General features: G+C 49.4%; 1 protein-coding gene across 2 annotated transcripts in view; it reads left to right on the top strand.

Annotated features, from left to right (window-relative positions):
- Positions 1 to 241: 241 nt before the first annotated feature.
- VASH2 (vasohibin 2) overlaps positions 242 to 17,800 on the top strand; it is a 100,465-nt gene continuing 82,906 nt past the window's right edge. For both annotated transcript variants that reach the window (XM_063919058.1, XM_063919059.1), the window contains exons 1-2: positions 242 to 351; positions 15,842 to 16,318. In XM_063919058.1, coding sequence (XP_063775128.1) covers positions 15,974 to 16,318 — 345 coding nt within the window. In that variant the 5' untranslated portion in view covers positions 242 to 351; positions 15,842 to 15,973. The remainder of the gene's footprint in view (positions 352 to 15,841; positions 16,319 to 17,800) is intronic.

The following is a 17,800-nucleotide window of genomic DNA, read 5'->3' on the forward strand; positions in this document are numbered from 1 at the left end:
CCTTTCAACTATGAAATTGCAATTATTATGATAAAAGAACGAGTTGCTACGGGTTACAGCACCAGTTGTGGGAGTGCGCGCTCCTCAGGGTCAGTTACCTAGCCCCCTCCCCATGGCTAGCAGAAAGCCCCGCCTCTTAGTCACAGCCCCGCACTGCTGCCAATCAACCCTACTACGACCCCGCCCCTCTTTGTTGCTGTGGCCAATCAGCGCGCAGTAGAACGTCCCTGGCTGCCGGGAGACAGTGTCACAATGTAACAAGCTGCTGCTGCTGCTGCGGGGAGAGACGGACAGTGCGCGAGACCGGCCGCTGCTGCTGCTCTCCCGGGAGCCTTCACTGCCTGCCTGCAGGTAACCAACGGTGCCCGGGACCCAGCCCAGAGCCACGCATCATACCGGGGAGGGGAGGGAGGGATGGACGGATGCTGCAGCCCAGCGCCTCCTGCCCCCTGCTCTGCTGCACATGCCTATATATGTACTGGATGTCAGTGTGTCTGCCTGTATCTATCTATCTATCTATCTATCTATCTATCTATCTATCTATCTATCTATCTATCTATCATCATTATTATTATTATACAGCACAGGGGACATGTGCAGCCTCAGCAGAATATACATATGTACATACACACCCACACCCCAGGGTCTGATTGTCTCTGTATCCCTGTGCACTGTATAATTGTGCACTATATAATGACACACTGTATAATATCACACTGTATGTGCACTGTAATGATACATTATATGACACACACTATATGCACTGTATAATTGTGCACTGTATAATATCACACTGTATGTGCACTGTGTAATGACGCACACTGTATAATATCACACTGTATGTGCACTGTATAATGACGCACACTGTATAATATCACACTGTATGTGCACTGTATAATGACGCACACTGTATAATATCACACTGTATGTGCACTGTATAATGACGCACACTGTATAATATCACACTGTATGTGCACTGTATAATGACGCACACTGTATAATATCACACTGTATGTGCACTGTATAATGACGCACACTGTATAATATCACACTGTATGTGCACTGTATAATGACGCACACTGTATGTGCACTGTATAATGACGCACACTGTATGTGCACTGTATAATGACGTACACTGTATGTGACTATAATATCACACTGTGCACTGTATAATGACGCACACTGTGACTGTATAATATCACACTGTATGTGCACTGTATAATGGCACACTGCACTACTGTATGTGCACTGTAATGATACATTATATGACACACACTGTATGTGCACTGTATAATTGTGCACTGTATAATATCACACTGTATGTGCACTGTATAATTGTGCACTGTATAATATCACACTGTATGTGCACTGTATAATGACGCACACTGTATAATATCACACTGTATGTGCACTGTATAATGGCACACTGCACTGTATAATATCACACTGTATGTGCACTGTAATGATACATTATGACACACACTCTATGTGCACTGTATAAATAACACACTGTATGTGCACTGTGTAATGACACACTGTATGTGCCCTGTAATGACACACTATATAACGACACACACTGTATGTGCACTCTATAATGACACACCGTATGTGCGCTGTAATGACACACTATATGAAGACACACTGTATAATGACACACACTGTGTGTGCACTGTATAATGACACACTGTGTGTGCACTGTATAATGACACACTGTGTGTGCACTGTATAATGACACACTGTATGTGCACTGTATAATGACATACTGTGTGCACTGTATAATAACACACACTGTATGTGCACTGTATAATGACATACTATATGTGCACTGTATAATGACGCACTGTATGTGTACTGTAATGACACACTATAATGACACACACTGTGCACTGTATAATGACACACTGTATGTGTACTGTAATGACACACTATAATGACACACACTGTGCACTGTATAATGACACACTGTATGTGCGCTGTAATGACACACTGTATAATGACACACACTGTATGTGCACTGTATAATGACACACACTGTATGTGCACTGTATAATGAATGGCACACTTTATGTGCACTGTATAATGACACACTGTATGTGTACTGTAATGACACACTATATAATGACACACTGTATGTGTACTGTAATGACACACTATATAATGACACACACTGTAATGACACACTATATAATGACACACTGTATGTGCACTGTATAATGGCACACTGTATGTGCACTGTATAATGACACTATATAATAACACACTATGTGCACTGTATAATGACACTATATAATGACACACTGTATGTGTACTGTAATGACACTATATAATGACACACTGTATGTGCACTGTATGGCTAGTTGTATACCCGTGTGTGCGCTGCGCTGGCCATGGTAAGTAGCGGCTCTGCAGCTTGTGGGGGGAGCTGGCATCGCCTTTCTCTTCCATCTAGTTGGCTGTGATAGTGACCTCTGGTATCTGCCACACCTTCTATTCCCGGGGATCTGTCTCTGCATTGTGTTATTATGTGTACAGTAAATACTCAGCAGAGCACTGCACACAATCACACAATGCATGTTATACTATACATCTGAAATGGTGATATACATACATGTATTCTCTCTCTCTGTGCTGTGTTTAGTGCTGCATGCTGGGTGACGGTTCTGATCACACCGTGCTGGTCTCTGCGTGTCCCCCCCCCCCCATATGCAGTGTATAAAGCACATGTTGCTCCGCGTCACACTGTGAGAGGGCTATGTGTATAGGAAGTGTGGCACATTGCTGCTGTAGTATTCTCAGTCAGGCAGCCTCCCCTGTAACGCATGGCAGCTGTGATACAGTATCCCGCCCGTAATACAATCCCTGAGCGCACACGGGTCTCATTACAGTTATGTGTAACGTATCCGGCTTCCAAGTGCCTCAGCGATGGGTCACTGTCTGCCCTGGCTGCTGTGATACTTACCAGGGGCTGCACAGTATGCGTGTTCTAGGCCTGTGGCAATGCTGTGCCAGTCTCTGTGGCCATATGTTTGTCTATGTGCCCCCAGGAACCTGCGCCAGGCTTCTCCGAACCTTCTGCTGGCTGGCATCGCTCCATAAGGACTGGTCCGTTTGCTGTGCTCTGTTTCCATCTTGGCACGTCGGTGAACGCCAGCGGTGTGGTTGGCTGGTGCATTGGCACATCATGGCAAAGCATATGGGGCTTTTTGTGTCAGCAGGCTGCGCAGACGTGTGGGCAAATGACTATGCCTGCAGTATTGTGGCTTCACCAGCGTTATTGTCTTTAGTGGGCACGTAAAGCCCCTGTTCTGCATTGTTATAGTGTAGCGGTTGTGTGTTACTGACATTAGGAGTGGGCATGGAATAGGTGGAGTGTTTGATAAAGCACCAGCCAATCATTACGGGTTTGAAAAATGACAGTTGGGAGCTGATTGACTGGTGCGTTATCACCTGGCACGTATCACCTCATTATCACTTCTCCAGGCATAATACATCTGCCCCAGACTTCTGCCCTGGCGTGCAGCGATGCTCTGTGTTCAATGGGGTCAATTCAAGTCGGCAACTTATGAATAGCGCCGGGAATTAGCTCCCGACGCTATTCAATTCAGCTCCAGTTAAGTCGGCGATGTCCCGTTCTCGCCGACTAAACAGGTTGAATTGTCGGGAGAACGGGCATTCTCCGACTTAACTCCCCGGCGCGAGGCTGATTCCCGACAGAATCAGCCTCGCGCCGGCCGCGAGGCAGCACTTTTGTCGGGTTTCTTCTCTCATCCCCGGGGATGAGAGAAGAATTCCCGACAATTGCGGGTAACTAGCAGCTGAATTGAATAGCGTCGGGAGCTAATTCCCGGCGCTATTCTTAAATTGCCGAATAGAATTGATCCCATTGGTAGATTTATACACCGGACGGAAGCAGATTATCTGAAAATCCAGCGTTCTGACCTGTATTGGGCACAATGACACGTTCCTGATGATGTGGGAGGTGTAACGGTCTGCAGTGTTGTGAGTGTATGTGTATATAATAGCAGGAAATAAGGAATATCTCCGGCGCTGGAGGAGGGGTGTACCAATAATCTGAGTTATGGGGCAGATGTACCAAGCCTTGGAGAGAGATAAAGTACTAACCAGTCAGCTCCTAACTGTCCTTTTTACATGCAGTGTAACCATGTCTCTCTTACACCTGATGCTGGGACAATGGGGGTCATTCCGAGATGGCACAGCTACGATCATTCACACTGACATGCGGGGGGACGCCCAGCACAGGGCTATTCCGCTCCGCATGTCAATGCCCCCCCCCCCCCCCGTAGAAGTGCAAAGGCATCACACAGCGGCGATGCCTTTGCAATTCAAGAGTAGCTCCCGACCAGCGCAGCTTTAGCGTGCTGGCCGGGAGCTACTCATCGCTCCCCAGCCCGCAGCGGCTGAGTGTGACGTCGCACAACCGCTGCGACCCGCCCCCCGTTCGGTCCGGCCACGCCTACGTTGGCCGGACCGCGTCCACGAAACGGCGGCCAATATGGCTGATATGAAGGGCAGTGTAATGGCTGCGAGGTGAAGCAGCGGTCTACCTGCTCCGGCCTGGCGGGGAATTAGACTGACATAGAGAACATTACACACGTGAGAGGACTTGTTACCCTACTTATTGTATAGATGTAAATAAATAGTAATTAATGGCATAAAAACCATGCTGCTTCTGTACTGGACAAACCATTACACAATAATCCTCTAGCGCACGCAGTAATTGACGCAAAACCTCCACGCGTGGAACTGTAAGTCATTGGGTTTCGTGGTCTAGTTCCGTTTCTCACTCAGCCGTACAGAGAGAATCTGCAGACACGAGCGGAGCGACACTTACACTTTGCTGATAACTTAGCCGGGGTTACTGAGCTATTGATATGTGAAACCCGCAGACGATATGTGATTAGTGACAATTAGAACACGTGTCTTCCCTCAGAGATGAACGGGACGTGTGTCAGGTTCTGAGCCGCCGCGCGTTACAAAGTGAAAACTATTAAAGCGCGTGTGATTGAATAGACTGGCGACACAAATAACGGAGACTCGGGCTGTGCGTATCCCTGCGCTGTGGTACTTCCAGCACCCGTCGCCTAACAGTAAAGGGTGCGCAGTCTTTACAAGTGGTCCGCAGTGCAAAACAACAGTACAGGGTAAAGCAGTACAGTACAATACGATACAGCAGAGAAGTAACCAATAGCACTACAACCCTCAGCACGGCAATGGTAGATTCAGCGTAAGCTGATGCCTGTGGGCAGATAAGGGGTCTGGGTCATCCGCAGAAATGAAAAATAAGGGAAGAGTGGAGCCCGGTGCAGAGAGCCCAAGGAGGAGGTGTAGAGTGCAGCTGGTGTGACAGAGAAGTATGCAATGAGGAGGGCCCTGCTCGTGGAACATGCAGTCTGAAGGGAAGGGGCGGAGACTAATGGAAAACTTAAGGAGTGAGCCAGTGTAAGGGGGGCTAAGGGCAGGAGGCTCAAGTGGGAGAGTTGGAGGGTGCAAAAGGGTGGACGGATGCTCCTCAGTGGCGTACTCAGCCTAGCGTCTGCATCTCTCCATCTTCCCTGTGTCTGATGGGGAGAAACGCGTAACAAATAAGGGTCTATTCATGAAGCAGTGAAATGTGTGGAGAAATGACCCAGTGAAGAAGTAGGACCCTGAAGATGGCATTAGTGTTAGAATACCCGGCAGGGCTGTGTCTTCCTCACAGTGGGGTGAGACTCTCAGGTGGCACCTCCTCTGCTTACTTCCCCCTAGCACCACATTATCCAGTCACTGCTGGCACAAGCACTGTCTTCTTCCTGCCCCTGACACTAGGGGGCTGCATTACAGAGGAGAGAGGAGACGTCGTCCTGCAGTCATCGCTGGTGCATTGTAATACTAGAATGACCCTGATACCTGGGGTCCCCCTCACTTAGGGCGGCTCTGGTAATCCCCGGCACTTTAGAGTTGATCTCTTTTATTTATAGAAGCGAGTAGGTGTCGGCTATACGGGCAAGGGGCGATTAATGTGCTCCGAACACAGGGGGTAACTGTCCACCTGCCCAATAAAAGACTAGACTCTTACAGGTGATTACCCCCCGACGTGGATGCCATTGTGTGGCTTCAGGGATACACCGCCAAGAGTGCCCTCATTCACACCGCCACGAGTCCCTTCATTCACACCGCCACGAGTCCCTTCATTCACACCGCCACGAGTCCCCTCATTCACACCGCCACGAGTCCCTTCATTCACACCGCCACGAGTCCCCTCATTCACACCGCCACGAGTCCCTTCATTCACACCGCCACGAGTCCCCTCATGCACACCGCCACGAGTCCCCTCATGCACACCGCCACGAGTCCCCTCATGCACACCGCCACGAGTCCCCTCATGCACACCGCCACGAGTCCCCTCATGCACACCGCCACGAGTCCCTTCATTCAGCTTTATTGTATATTACGTTCAAGGTGGTGTCCCTAAGGGACAGGTGGGCGGGAGCTACCAGATGCACAATGCCCCAAGTCTGGAAATGAACATGCTACATTAGGATGGCGGTCATTAGGTTGACGTACATTGGGTCGACCACATTTGGTCGACATGGAAAAAGGTTGACATGAGTTTTTCACAATTTTTTTCATTTTTTTTACCTTTTTCATACCTAACGATCCTCGTGGAATACAATTGGGAACGGTAACCTTGCCCAAAGCATGGCGAGCGAACACTGTGCACTAATTGGGGTTCCCGGTCACTGTACGGAGAAAACGACACCAAAAACAGTAAAAAAACAACTAATGTCGACCTAGTGATCATGTCGACGTGATGCATGTCGACCCAATGTATGTCGACCTAATGAACCACGCCCCTACATCGCCAGTATGAGCATCCATGCAGGCAGGTGCTGTGACCCTCCTGTGGCCGCTGTCTGTGTGCCATCCAGTGCATAGTGATGTGCCCGCTGTCTGTGTGCCATCCAGTGCATAGTGATGTGCCCGCTATCTATGTGCCATCCAGTGCATAGTGATGTGCCCGCTGTCTATGTGCCATCCAGTGTATAGTGATGTGCCCGCTGTCTATGTGCCATCCAGTGCATAGTGATGTGCCCGCTGTGTGTGCCATCCAGTGCATAGTGATGTGCCCGCTGTCTTTGTGCCATCCAGTGCATAGTGATGTGCCCGCTGTCTATGTGCCATCCAGTGTATAGTGATGTGCCCGCTGTCTGTGCCATCCAGTGCATAGTGATGTGCCCGCTGTCTATGTGCCATCCAGTGTATAGTGATGTGCCTGCTGTCTGTGTGCCATCCAGTGTATAGTGATGTGCCCGCTGTCTGTGTGCCATCCAGTGTATAGTGATGTGTCCGCTGTCTGTGTGCCATCCAGTGTATAGTGATGTGTCCGCTGTCTGTGTGCCACCCAGTGTATAGTGATGTGCCCGCTGTGTGTGCCATCCAGTGCATAGTGATGTGCCCGCTGTCTATGTGCCATCCAGTGTATAGTGATGTGCCCGCTGTCTGTGTGCCATCCAGTGTATAGTGATGTGCCCGCTGTCTGTGTGCCATCCAGTGCATAGTGATGTGCCCGCTGTCTATGTGCCATCCAGTGTATAGTGATGTGCCTGCTGTCTGTGTGCCATCCAGTGCATAGTGATGTGCCCGCTGTCTGTGCCATCCAGTGTATAGTGATGTGCCCGCTGTCTATGTGCCATCCAGTGTATAGTGATGTGCCTGCTGTCTGTGTGCCATCCAGTGTATAGTGATGTGCCCGCTGTCTGTGTGCCATCCAGTGTATAGTGATGTGTCCGCTGTCTGTGTGCCACCCAGTGTATAGTGATGTGCCCGCTGTGTGTGCCATCCAGTGCATAGTGATGTGCCCGCTGTCTATGTGCCATCCAGTGTATAGTGATGTGCCCGCTGTCTGTGTGCCATCCAGTGTATAGTGATGTGCCCGCTGTCTGTGTGCCATCCAGTGCATAGTGATGTGCCCGCTGTCTGTGTGCCACCCAGTGCATAGTGATGTGCCCGCTGTGTGTGCCATCCAGTGCATAGTGATGTGCCCGCTGTGTGTGCCATCCAGTGTATAGTGATGTGCCCGCTGTCTGTGTGCCACCCAGTGCATAGTGATGTGCCCGCTGTGTGTGCCATCCAGTGCATAGTGATGTGCCCGCTGTCTGTGTGCCATCCAGTGCATAGTGATGTGCCCGCTGTGTGTGCCATCCAGTGTATAGTGATGTGCCCGCTGTCTGTGTGCCACCCAGTGCATAGTGATGTGCCCGCTGTGTGTGCCATCCAGTGCATAGTGATGTGCCCGCTGTCTGTGTGCCATCCAGTGCATAGTGATGTGCCCGCTGTGTGTGCCATCCAGTGTATAGTGATGTGTCCGCTGTCTGTGTGCCACCCAGTGCATAGTGATGTGCCCGCTGTGTGTGCCATCCAGTGCATAGTGATGTGCCTGCTGTCTGTGTGCCATCCAGTGCATAGTGATGTGCCCGCTGTGTGTGCCATCCAGTGCATAGTGATGTGCCCGCTGTCTGTGTGCCATCCAGTGCATAGTGATGTGCCCGCTGTCTGTGTGCCATCCAGTGCATAGTGATGTGTCCGCTGTCTGTGTGCCATCCAGTGCATAGTGATGTGCCCGCTGTCTGTGTGCCATCCAGTGCATAGTGATGTGTCCGCTGTCTGTGTGCCATCCAGTGCATGGTGATGTGCCCGCTGCCTATGTGCCATCCAGTGCATAGTGATGTGCCCGCTGTCTGTGTGCCATCCAGTGCATAGTGATGTGCCCGCCGTCTGTGTGCCATCCAGTGCATAGTGATGTGCCCGCTGTCTATGTGCCATCCAGTGCATGGTGATGTGCCCGCTCCACGTGTTCTCTTTCCTTTTGTTACCGATATATGATAATATAAGATTTAGCATTTAGTGTGGGGTCTCCTGGTCCTCGTTCTACCGTACGAGGCTATAGGGCGCTCGTCCTGCTGAGATGTTTCCTTTCTGTATGTAAATAACCGTGCGCAGTTTCCACACATCCAGTGTTCTTAGGATTGAAGAAAAACACCTTTCCCTTCATAAAGTACATAAAAGGCCAATCCCTGTCTCCTGTTAGTGTGTACACACGGCACACAATGTATCCTATATGTATGTGATCTGTAGTATTATTATTATATGTGACATGTATTATTATTACTGTATGTCATGTATTAGTAGTATTATTATATGTGATATGTATTATTATTGTATGTCATATGTATTAGTATTATTATTATTATATGTCATATGTATTATTACTGTATGTCATATGGATTGTTATTCTCATGATGATTATTATGTTCAGCTTTTATCACCCACCAGCTGGAATGTGTTCCAGGACTCACGGGGTTAACAGCTGTTGCCTTGTTTAAGAAACCTCTTATTTTAGCCGTCTGCGCTGGTGTTTTATTCAGCTGTAATCGTCGCCTTATAAGGCTTTTCATTTGGGCATATGTTATTCTTTTCTTATTAAACAGTATATAACTGCCCGGGATGTATCATGCTTTGTTTTTATATTCGTACAATGTGTAACTTTATAGAAGCTACGACTGAGCTCTTCCCTTATTGACTGATCATTATATTTTTTTCTTTGTATCGCAGTTGAGTAATAGCTGCAATTCACAAATACCTGGACTATCCCTTTCTAGTACTTTGTGATGTTCCGTTGATTTGGTAATGTCATGTTAATGCAGCTACGGTTATTTTTGCATATTTCTCTAACGTCCTAGTGGATGCTGGGGACTCCGTAAGGACCATGGGGAATAGACGGGCTCCGCAGGAGACAGGGCACTTTAAGAAAGAATTAGGACTACTGGTGTGCACTGGCTCCTCCCTCTATGCCGCTCCTCCAGACCTCAGTTAGAATCTGTGCCCGGACAGAGCTGGGTGCACTTTAGTGAGCTCTCCTGAGTTTGCTAATAAGAAAGTATTTTGTTAGGATTTTTTATTTTCAGAGAGATCTGCTGGCAACAGGCTCTCTGCTACGTGGGACTGAGGGGAGAGAAGCAACCCTACTAACTGCGGATAGGTCGTGCTTCTTAGGCTACTGGACACCATTAGCTCCAGAGGGATGGAACACAGGAACGCACCCTTGGTCGTCCGATCCCGGAGCCGCGCCTCCGTCCCCGTCCCCCTCGAAGAGCCAGAAGTCGGCGTGTGAAGCAAGAAGACGACAAAAGCGGCGGCAGAAGACTCCAGTCTTCATATGAGGTAGCGCACAGCACTGCAGCTGTGCGCCATTGCTCCCACATCAAACCCACACACTCCGGTCACTGTAGGGTGCAGGGCGCAGGGGAGGGCGCCCTGGGCAGCAATTAAGTACCTCTTGGCATAAAAGGGCATATATACAGTTGGGCACTGTATATATGCATGAGCCCCCGCCATTATTTTACACAAAATCGCGGGACAGAAGCCCGCCGCTGAGGGGGCGGGTCTTCTTCCTCAGCATTCACCAGCGCCATTTTCTCTCCACAGCTCCGCTGAGAGGAAGCTCCCCAGGCTCTCCCCTGCAGATTCACGGTAGAAAGAGGGTAAAAAGAGAGGGGGGGCACATAAATTTAGCGCAATATCAGTATATACAGCAGCTACTGGGTAAACACTAAGTTACTGTGTAATTCCTGGGTCATATAGCGCTGGGGTGTGTGCTGGCATACTCTCTCTCTGTCTCTCCAAAAGGCCTTGTGGGGGTCCTGTCCTCATATAGAGCATCCCCTGTGTGTGTGGTGTGTCGGTACGCGTGTGTCGACATGTTTGACGATGAGGGCTATGTGGAGGCAGAGCAGGTGCAGATGAATGTGGTGTCTCCGCCGACGGCGCTGACACCTGATTGGATGGATATGTGAAAGGTGTTAAATGATAATGTAAACTCCTTGCATAAAAGGTTGGATAAAGCTGATGCCTTGGGACAGTCGGGGTCCCAACCCATGCCTGCTCCTACAGCGCAGAGGCCGTCATGGTCTCAGAAGCGCCCACTATCCCAAATTGTTGACACGGATATCGTCACGGATTCTGACTCCAGTGTCGATGGCGATGATGCAAAGTTGCAGCCTATAATGGCTAAAGCCATCCGCTACATGATTATAGCAATGAAGGATGTATTGCACATCTCAGAGGAAAACCCTGTCCCTGCCAAGAGGGTTTATATGTTTGGGGAGAAAAGGCAAGAAGTGACCTTTCCCCCTTCACATGAGTTAAATGAGTTATGTGAAAAAGCTTGGGATTCTCCTGATAGGAAAATGCAGATTTCCAAACTGTTGCTTATGGCGTATCCTTTCCCGCCAACGGACAGGTTACGCTGGGAATCCTCCCCTAGGGTAGACAAAGCTTTGAAACGCTTATCTAAGAAGGTGGCCCTGCCGTCATAGGATACGGCCACCCTAAAAGATCCTGCGGATAGAAAGCAGGAAGGTATCCTGAAGTCCATTTATACACATTCAGGTACCCTACTAAGGCCGGCAAATTGCGTCGGCCTGGATGTGTAGTGCTGTAGCAGCATGGACAGATACTCTGTCTGAGGAGCTTGATACCTTGGACAAGGATACTATATTACTGACCCTGGGGCATATAAAAGACGCTGTCCTTTACATGAGGGATGCCCAGAGGCGAGGGACATTTGCCTACTGGGCTCTAGAGTAAATGCAATGTCAATTTCTGCCAGAAGGGTCCTGTGGACTCGGCAATGGACAGGTGATGCCGGCTCAAAAAAGCACATGGAGGTTTTACCTTATAAGGGTGAGGAATTGTTTGGGGACGGTCTCTCGGTCCTAGTTTCCACAGCTACGGCTGGGAAGTCAAATTTTTTGCCATATATTCCCTCACAGCCTAAGAAAGCACTGTATTACCAAATGCAGTCCTTTCGATCGCAAAGAGGCAAGAAAGTCAGAGGTGCGTCCTTTCTTGCCAGAGGCAGGGGTAGAGGAAAGAAGCTGCACAACACAGCTGGTTCCCAGGAACAGAAGTCCTCCCCGGCTTCCACTAAATCCACCGCATGACGCTGGGGCTCCACAGGTGGAGCCAGGAGCGGTGGGGGCGCGTCTCCGAAATTTCAGCCACCAGTGGGTTCGCTCACGGGTGGATCCCTGGGCTATACAGATTGTGTCTCAGGGATACAAGCTGGAATTCGAAGTGATGCCCCCTCACCGTTACCTCAAATCGGCCCTGCCAGCTTCCCCCATAGAGAGGAAAATAGTGTTAGCGGCAATTCACAAATTATATCTCCAGCAGGTAGTGGTGAAGGTTCCCCTCCCTCAACAGGGAAGGAGTTACTATTCCACAATGTTTGTGGTTCCGAAACCGGACAGTTCGGTCAGACCCATATTGAATTTAAAATCCCTGAACATTTACCTGAAAAGGTTCAAGTTCAAGATGGAATCGCTCAGGGCGGTCATCGCAAGTCTGGAAGAGGGGGATTTTATGGTGTCTCTGGACATAAAGGATGCATACCTGCATGTCCCCATTTATCCACCTCATCAGGAGTACCTCAGATTTGTGGTACAGGACTGTCATTACCAATTCCAGACGTTGCCGTTTGGTCTGTCCACGGCACCGAGAATATTTACCAAGGTAATGGCAGAAATGATGGTGCTTCTGCGAAAGCAGGGAGTCACAATTATCCCATACTTGGACGATCTCCTCATAAAGGCGAGGTCCAGAGAGCAGTTGCTGATCAGCGTAGCACTCTCTCGGGAGGTGTTACAACAGCACGGCTGGATTCTGAATATCCCAAAGTCGCAGCTGATTCCTACGACGAGTCTGCCCTTCCTGGGCATGATTCTGGACACAGACCAGAAGAAGGTGTTTCTCCCGGAGGAGAAGGCCCAGGAGCTCGTGACTCTGGTCAGAGACCTCTTAAAACCAAAACAGGTGTCGGTGCATCTATGCACGCGAGTCCTGGGAAAGATGGTGGCATCATACGAAGCCATTCCCTTCGGCAGGTTCCATGCGAGGACCTTTCAGTGGGATCTATTGGACAAGTGGTCCGGATCGCATCTTCAGATGCATCGGCTGATCACCCTATCCCACAGGGCCAGGGTGTCTCTTCTGTGGTGGCTGCAGAGTGCTCACCTTCTCGAGGGCCGCAGGTTCGGCATACAGGACTGGGTCCTGGTGACCACGGATGCAAGCCTCCGAGGGTGGGGGGCAGTCACTCAGGGAAGAAACTTCCAGGGCTGTGGTCAAGTCAAGAGACTTGTCTGCACATCAATATCCTGGAACTAAGGGCCATATACAACGCCCTGAGTCAAGCGGAGCCTCTGCTTCGCAACCAACCGGTGCTGATTCAGTCAGACAACATCACCGCAGTGGCTCATGTAAACCGCCAGGGCGGCACAAGAAGCAGGGTGGCAATGGCAGAAGCCACCAGAATTCTTCGCTGGGCGGAGAATCACGTGCAAGCACTGTCAGCAGTGTTCATTCCGGGAGTGGACAACTGGGAAGCAGACTTCCTCAGCAGGCACGACCTCCACCCGGGAGAGTGGGGACTTCATCAAGAAGTCTTCACACAGATTACAAATCGATGGGAACTGCCACAGGTGGACATGATGGCATCCCGCCTCAACAAAAAGCTACAAAGGTATTGCGCCAGGTCAAGAGACCCTCAGGCGATAGCTGTGGACGCACTAGTGACACCGTGGGTGTTCCAGTCGATTTATGTGTTTCCTCCTCTTCCTCTCATACACAAGGTGCTGAGAATCGTAAGAAAAAGAGGAGTGAGAACAATACTCATTGTTCCGGATTGGCCAAGAAGGGCTTGGTATCTGGAACTGCTAGAAATGCTCACAGAGGACCCATGGCCTCTGCCTCTCAGACAGGATCTGTTGCAACAGGGGCCCTGTCTGTTCCAAGACTTACCGCGGCTGCGTTTGACGGCATGGCGGTTGAACACCGGATCCTAGCGGAAAAAGGCATTCCGGATGAGGTTATTCCTACGCTGATAAAGGCTAGGAAGGACGAGACAGCAAAACATTATCACCGTATATGGCGAAAATATGTTGCTTGGTGTGAGGCCAGGAAGGCCCCTACAGAGGAATTCCAGCTGGGCCGTTTCCTTCACTTCCTACAGGCGGAAGTGACTATGGGCTTAAAATTAGGGTCCATTAAGGTCCAGATTTCGGCCCTATCCATTTTCTTTCAAAAGGAACTGGCTTCTCTTCCTGAAGTTCAGACGTTTGTAAAGGGAGTGCTGCATATTCAGCCTCCTTTTGTGCCACCAGTGGCACCTTGGGATCTTAACGTGGTGTTGAGTTTCCTGAAATCTCACTGGTTTGAGCCACTTAAGACCGTGGAGTTAAAATATCTCACATGGAAAGTGGTCATGCTATTGGCCTTAGCTTCGGCTAGGCGGGTGTCAGAATTGGCGGCTTTGTCATGTAAGAGCCCCTATTTGGTTTTCCATATGGACAGGGCAGAGTTACGGACTCGTCCGTAATTTCTGCCGAAGGTGGTGTCATCCTTTCATTTGAACCAACCTATTGTGGTGCCTGTGGCTACTCGTGACTTGGAGGATTCCAAGTTACTAGATGTAGTCAGGGCTTTGAAGATTTATGTAGCCAGAACGGCTGGAGTCAGGAAAACTGACTCGCTGTTTACCCTGTATGCATCCAACAAGCTGGGTGCTCCTGCTTCAAAGCAAACTATTGCTCGCTGGATCTGTAACACGATTCAGCAGGCTCATTCTGCGGCTGGATTGCCGCATCCAAAATCAGTAAAAGCCCATTCCACAAGGAAGGTGGGCTCTTCTTGGGCGGCTGCCCGAGGGGTCTCGGCATTACAGCTTTGCCGAGCAGCTACTTGGTCGGGTTCAAACACCTTTGCAAAGTTCTACAAGTTTGATACCCTGGCTGAGGAGGACCTTGAGTTTGCTCATTCGGTGCTGCAGAGTCATCCGCACTCTCCCGCCCGTTTGGGTGCTTTGGTATAATCCCCATGGTCCTTACGGAGTCCCAGCATCCTCAAGGACGTTAGAGAAAATAAGATTTTACTTACCGGTAAATCTGTTTCTCGTAGTCCGTAGTGGATGCTGGGCGCCTGTCCCAAGTGCGGACTTCTTCTGCACTGCTTGTATATAGTTATTGCTTAAATAAGGGTTATGTTATGGTTGCATCAGGTTTATCTGATGCTCTGTTGTTGTTCATACTGTTAACTGGGTAAGTTTATCACAAGTTATACGGTGTGATTGGTGTGACTGGTATGAGTCTTACCCGGGATTCCAAAATCCTTTCCTTATAATGTCAGCTCTTCCGGGCACAGTTTCCTTAACTGAGGTCTGGAGAAGGGGCATAGAGGGAGGAGCCAGTGCACACCAGTATTCCTAATTCTTTCTTAGAGTGCCCTGTCTACTGCGGAGCCCGTCTATTCCCCATGGTCCTTACGGAGTCCCCAGCATTTACTACGGACTACGAGAAATAGATTTACCGGTAAGTAAAATCTTATTTTTTTTAGCATTTTTTTGGCTGCGCAGTAATTGATTTTCATGTGTTATGGCCTTGCTGATATCGTATGTCAAGGACCAATCATTGTAGTCCCTGTAATGGTATGTGTGGCATTTGTCTTCTGGTGTATTGAATGATGACGTTATTATTTACCTGCCGAGCGCACGCTCCGGTTACAGGTCTGCTTCTGTGTTTGTCCTCTAGTCACAAGTCTGTGACACTGGCACATTGTGACTGTAGTTATTGGAGTGTATGAGGTGAGGCTGCGGTGATGCCTCGTCCTGCAGAACCTGCTGAGTCGCTGCAATGTGCTCTGGATATGTGCAGGACAGAGGAAATAGAATTCTTTATATTCTCGCTGGTCATTTATGCTTCATACATCTGCTTTCTCTTGTATGCAGGTCTCTGGGCCGTGGCGGGTGTCCCCATGCCTTCTGCAGGTGTCGCGGCGGCAGCGCAGGAGTTCGGGATGAGCGTTACGCACCCTGGGATGTATTGAACTTGGCCCTCTGTGACCGGGACATCACATCATTATGACTGGCTCTAGTTCTACTTTCCACCGCGCCCATTCCAAGCACTGCCAGTCTCACCACCACAATGTTGGGACAAAGACCAACAAACCGGCACGATCCCGGAGTCTGCACGACCGGCCCTTGGAATCTACTCTTACTTTAGCCCCGGCCAGCGCCTCTGGTAACAGCTCGGGGGGCTACTCGGAGGAAGAGGACAAAGAGGTGGGGGCTCTCTTCTACGTCAATAAGAGTGGGTTTCCCATCGACAACCAGACCTGGGAAAGGATGTGGGGGCACGTGGCCAAAATCCATCCCGAAGGCAAAGACATGGTGGATAAGATACGAAACACAGCTGTTCTACCCAAGGTGAGGCACGAGGCATGGCGCGTTTCACACCTCTATGCGTAGTAATGTGTATTTTCCATTTCACTGGTGTTCAGTGTTTTCTTGCATACATGCCTTTGATACTAAAGGACAGAGGTGACGGGAAGAAGCAGCAGATCTCTAGGCGGTGGATTCATTGTATTTATTTTACTGGGGCTGCAAGGATGGCGTAGTGGTCAGCATTACTGAGGTTTATATGCTCTACACGTGTTTGTTTAATGACGTATAGGGGCTTATGTAATATCCTGTGGGGTGCAGGCTGTGCGGGAATTCCGCCGAGTATGCCTTTATTTTTAAAACGGAAACCAGGTTGAGAATGATTGCCACTTTAACAAATATGGTCATAGTCGCCGAAATTCCCGCACATCCTGCATCTCCCTGGCTATTACATAAGCCCCAAACTCTCTGTACAGCGCTGTGTAAATTAGTGGCGCTAGATAAATAAAAGATGATAAGAACTTTATCACGTTAGCATCTTATTAATATAGGTAGGGAAAAAAATGTTGCAGATGGTTCGGTTCTAATAATTGTCTGTTCTCCCGTAACCCCCAGAGGAAAACCTAATTGGTATTGAAGTAAGGAGGCATTGACGCTGCTATATATAGATAATTGCAGTGTTACTGAACGCCGGAGCGCAGGAGGCACAATGGGAAGTGATCTCTCCCCAACCCCCTCCCCTCGCCCCTGCTGCTCCTAATGGCTCCTGTATTGCAGACATTCCCCAAGGGCCATTGAGATACATTTGTGCAAAACCTTGTGCCTGTCTCAAGTGCCGAGCTGCAGGACGCCCCTGGTAGCACCAGTGCGCCATTGCTGGGGAACGCCAGGCACATCTAGGGTTTCTTTGGGTGGAAATGTTTTTTTCTTGTGCATGCACATCTGTAGTTTTTGTTTCGGTGTGTATGTGTGTGTGTGTGTGTTTTGTGCATTTGTGTGATCTTAGTTTTGAATAACAAATCCAAAGTAGTTATTGTCCGCTTAATTCCCCTTATCAACTAGATACGGACAGGCTGCTGAATTGCTGCGGTTACTTACCGATGAGCGTCTGGGTACCGCCACCTGTGTGTGTGTGTGTTTTGTTCTCCTGTCCTGTAACTTGCATAGGACATACTGTATATAAACATCTTTTCTGCATATTCTCCCCGTCGTCTGCGAGATGTCTGTGTAATATCAACATAGGGATTACGGGAGGCGCTCGGACGTGCGGCCCAGGCAGTTTTATTTCTTACATCCGCTAATTTGTTATCCAGGGGCTCCTAACCTAACAGCGGCCACAGGGCCTGCGGCGTGGGCAGTAATATGGAGGGGCGGAGCAGGCTCGCGTGTCGCCACTTTCGTAGTCACAGCAGCTTTTGTCTTTCGTGTAAAATAATAAATATTAGTCATTTTTGTTTTCTATGTTCTGATGAATGGAGGTGTCGCTCAGGGTCCTGAGTGCGGGCGGTGAGCGTGATTTTATACTGA

The sequence above is a fragment of the Pseudophryne corroboree genome, chromosome 4, assembly GCF_028390025.1.
Source record: "Pseudophryne corroboree isolate aPseCor3 chromosome 4, aPseCor3.hap2, whole genome shotgun sequence".
NCBI classification, from domain to species: Eukaryota; Metazoa; Chordata; class Amphibia; order Anura; family Myobatrachidae; genus Pseudophryne; species Pseudophryne corroboree.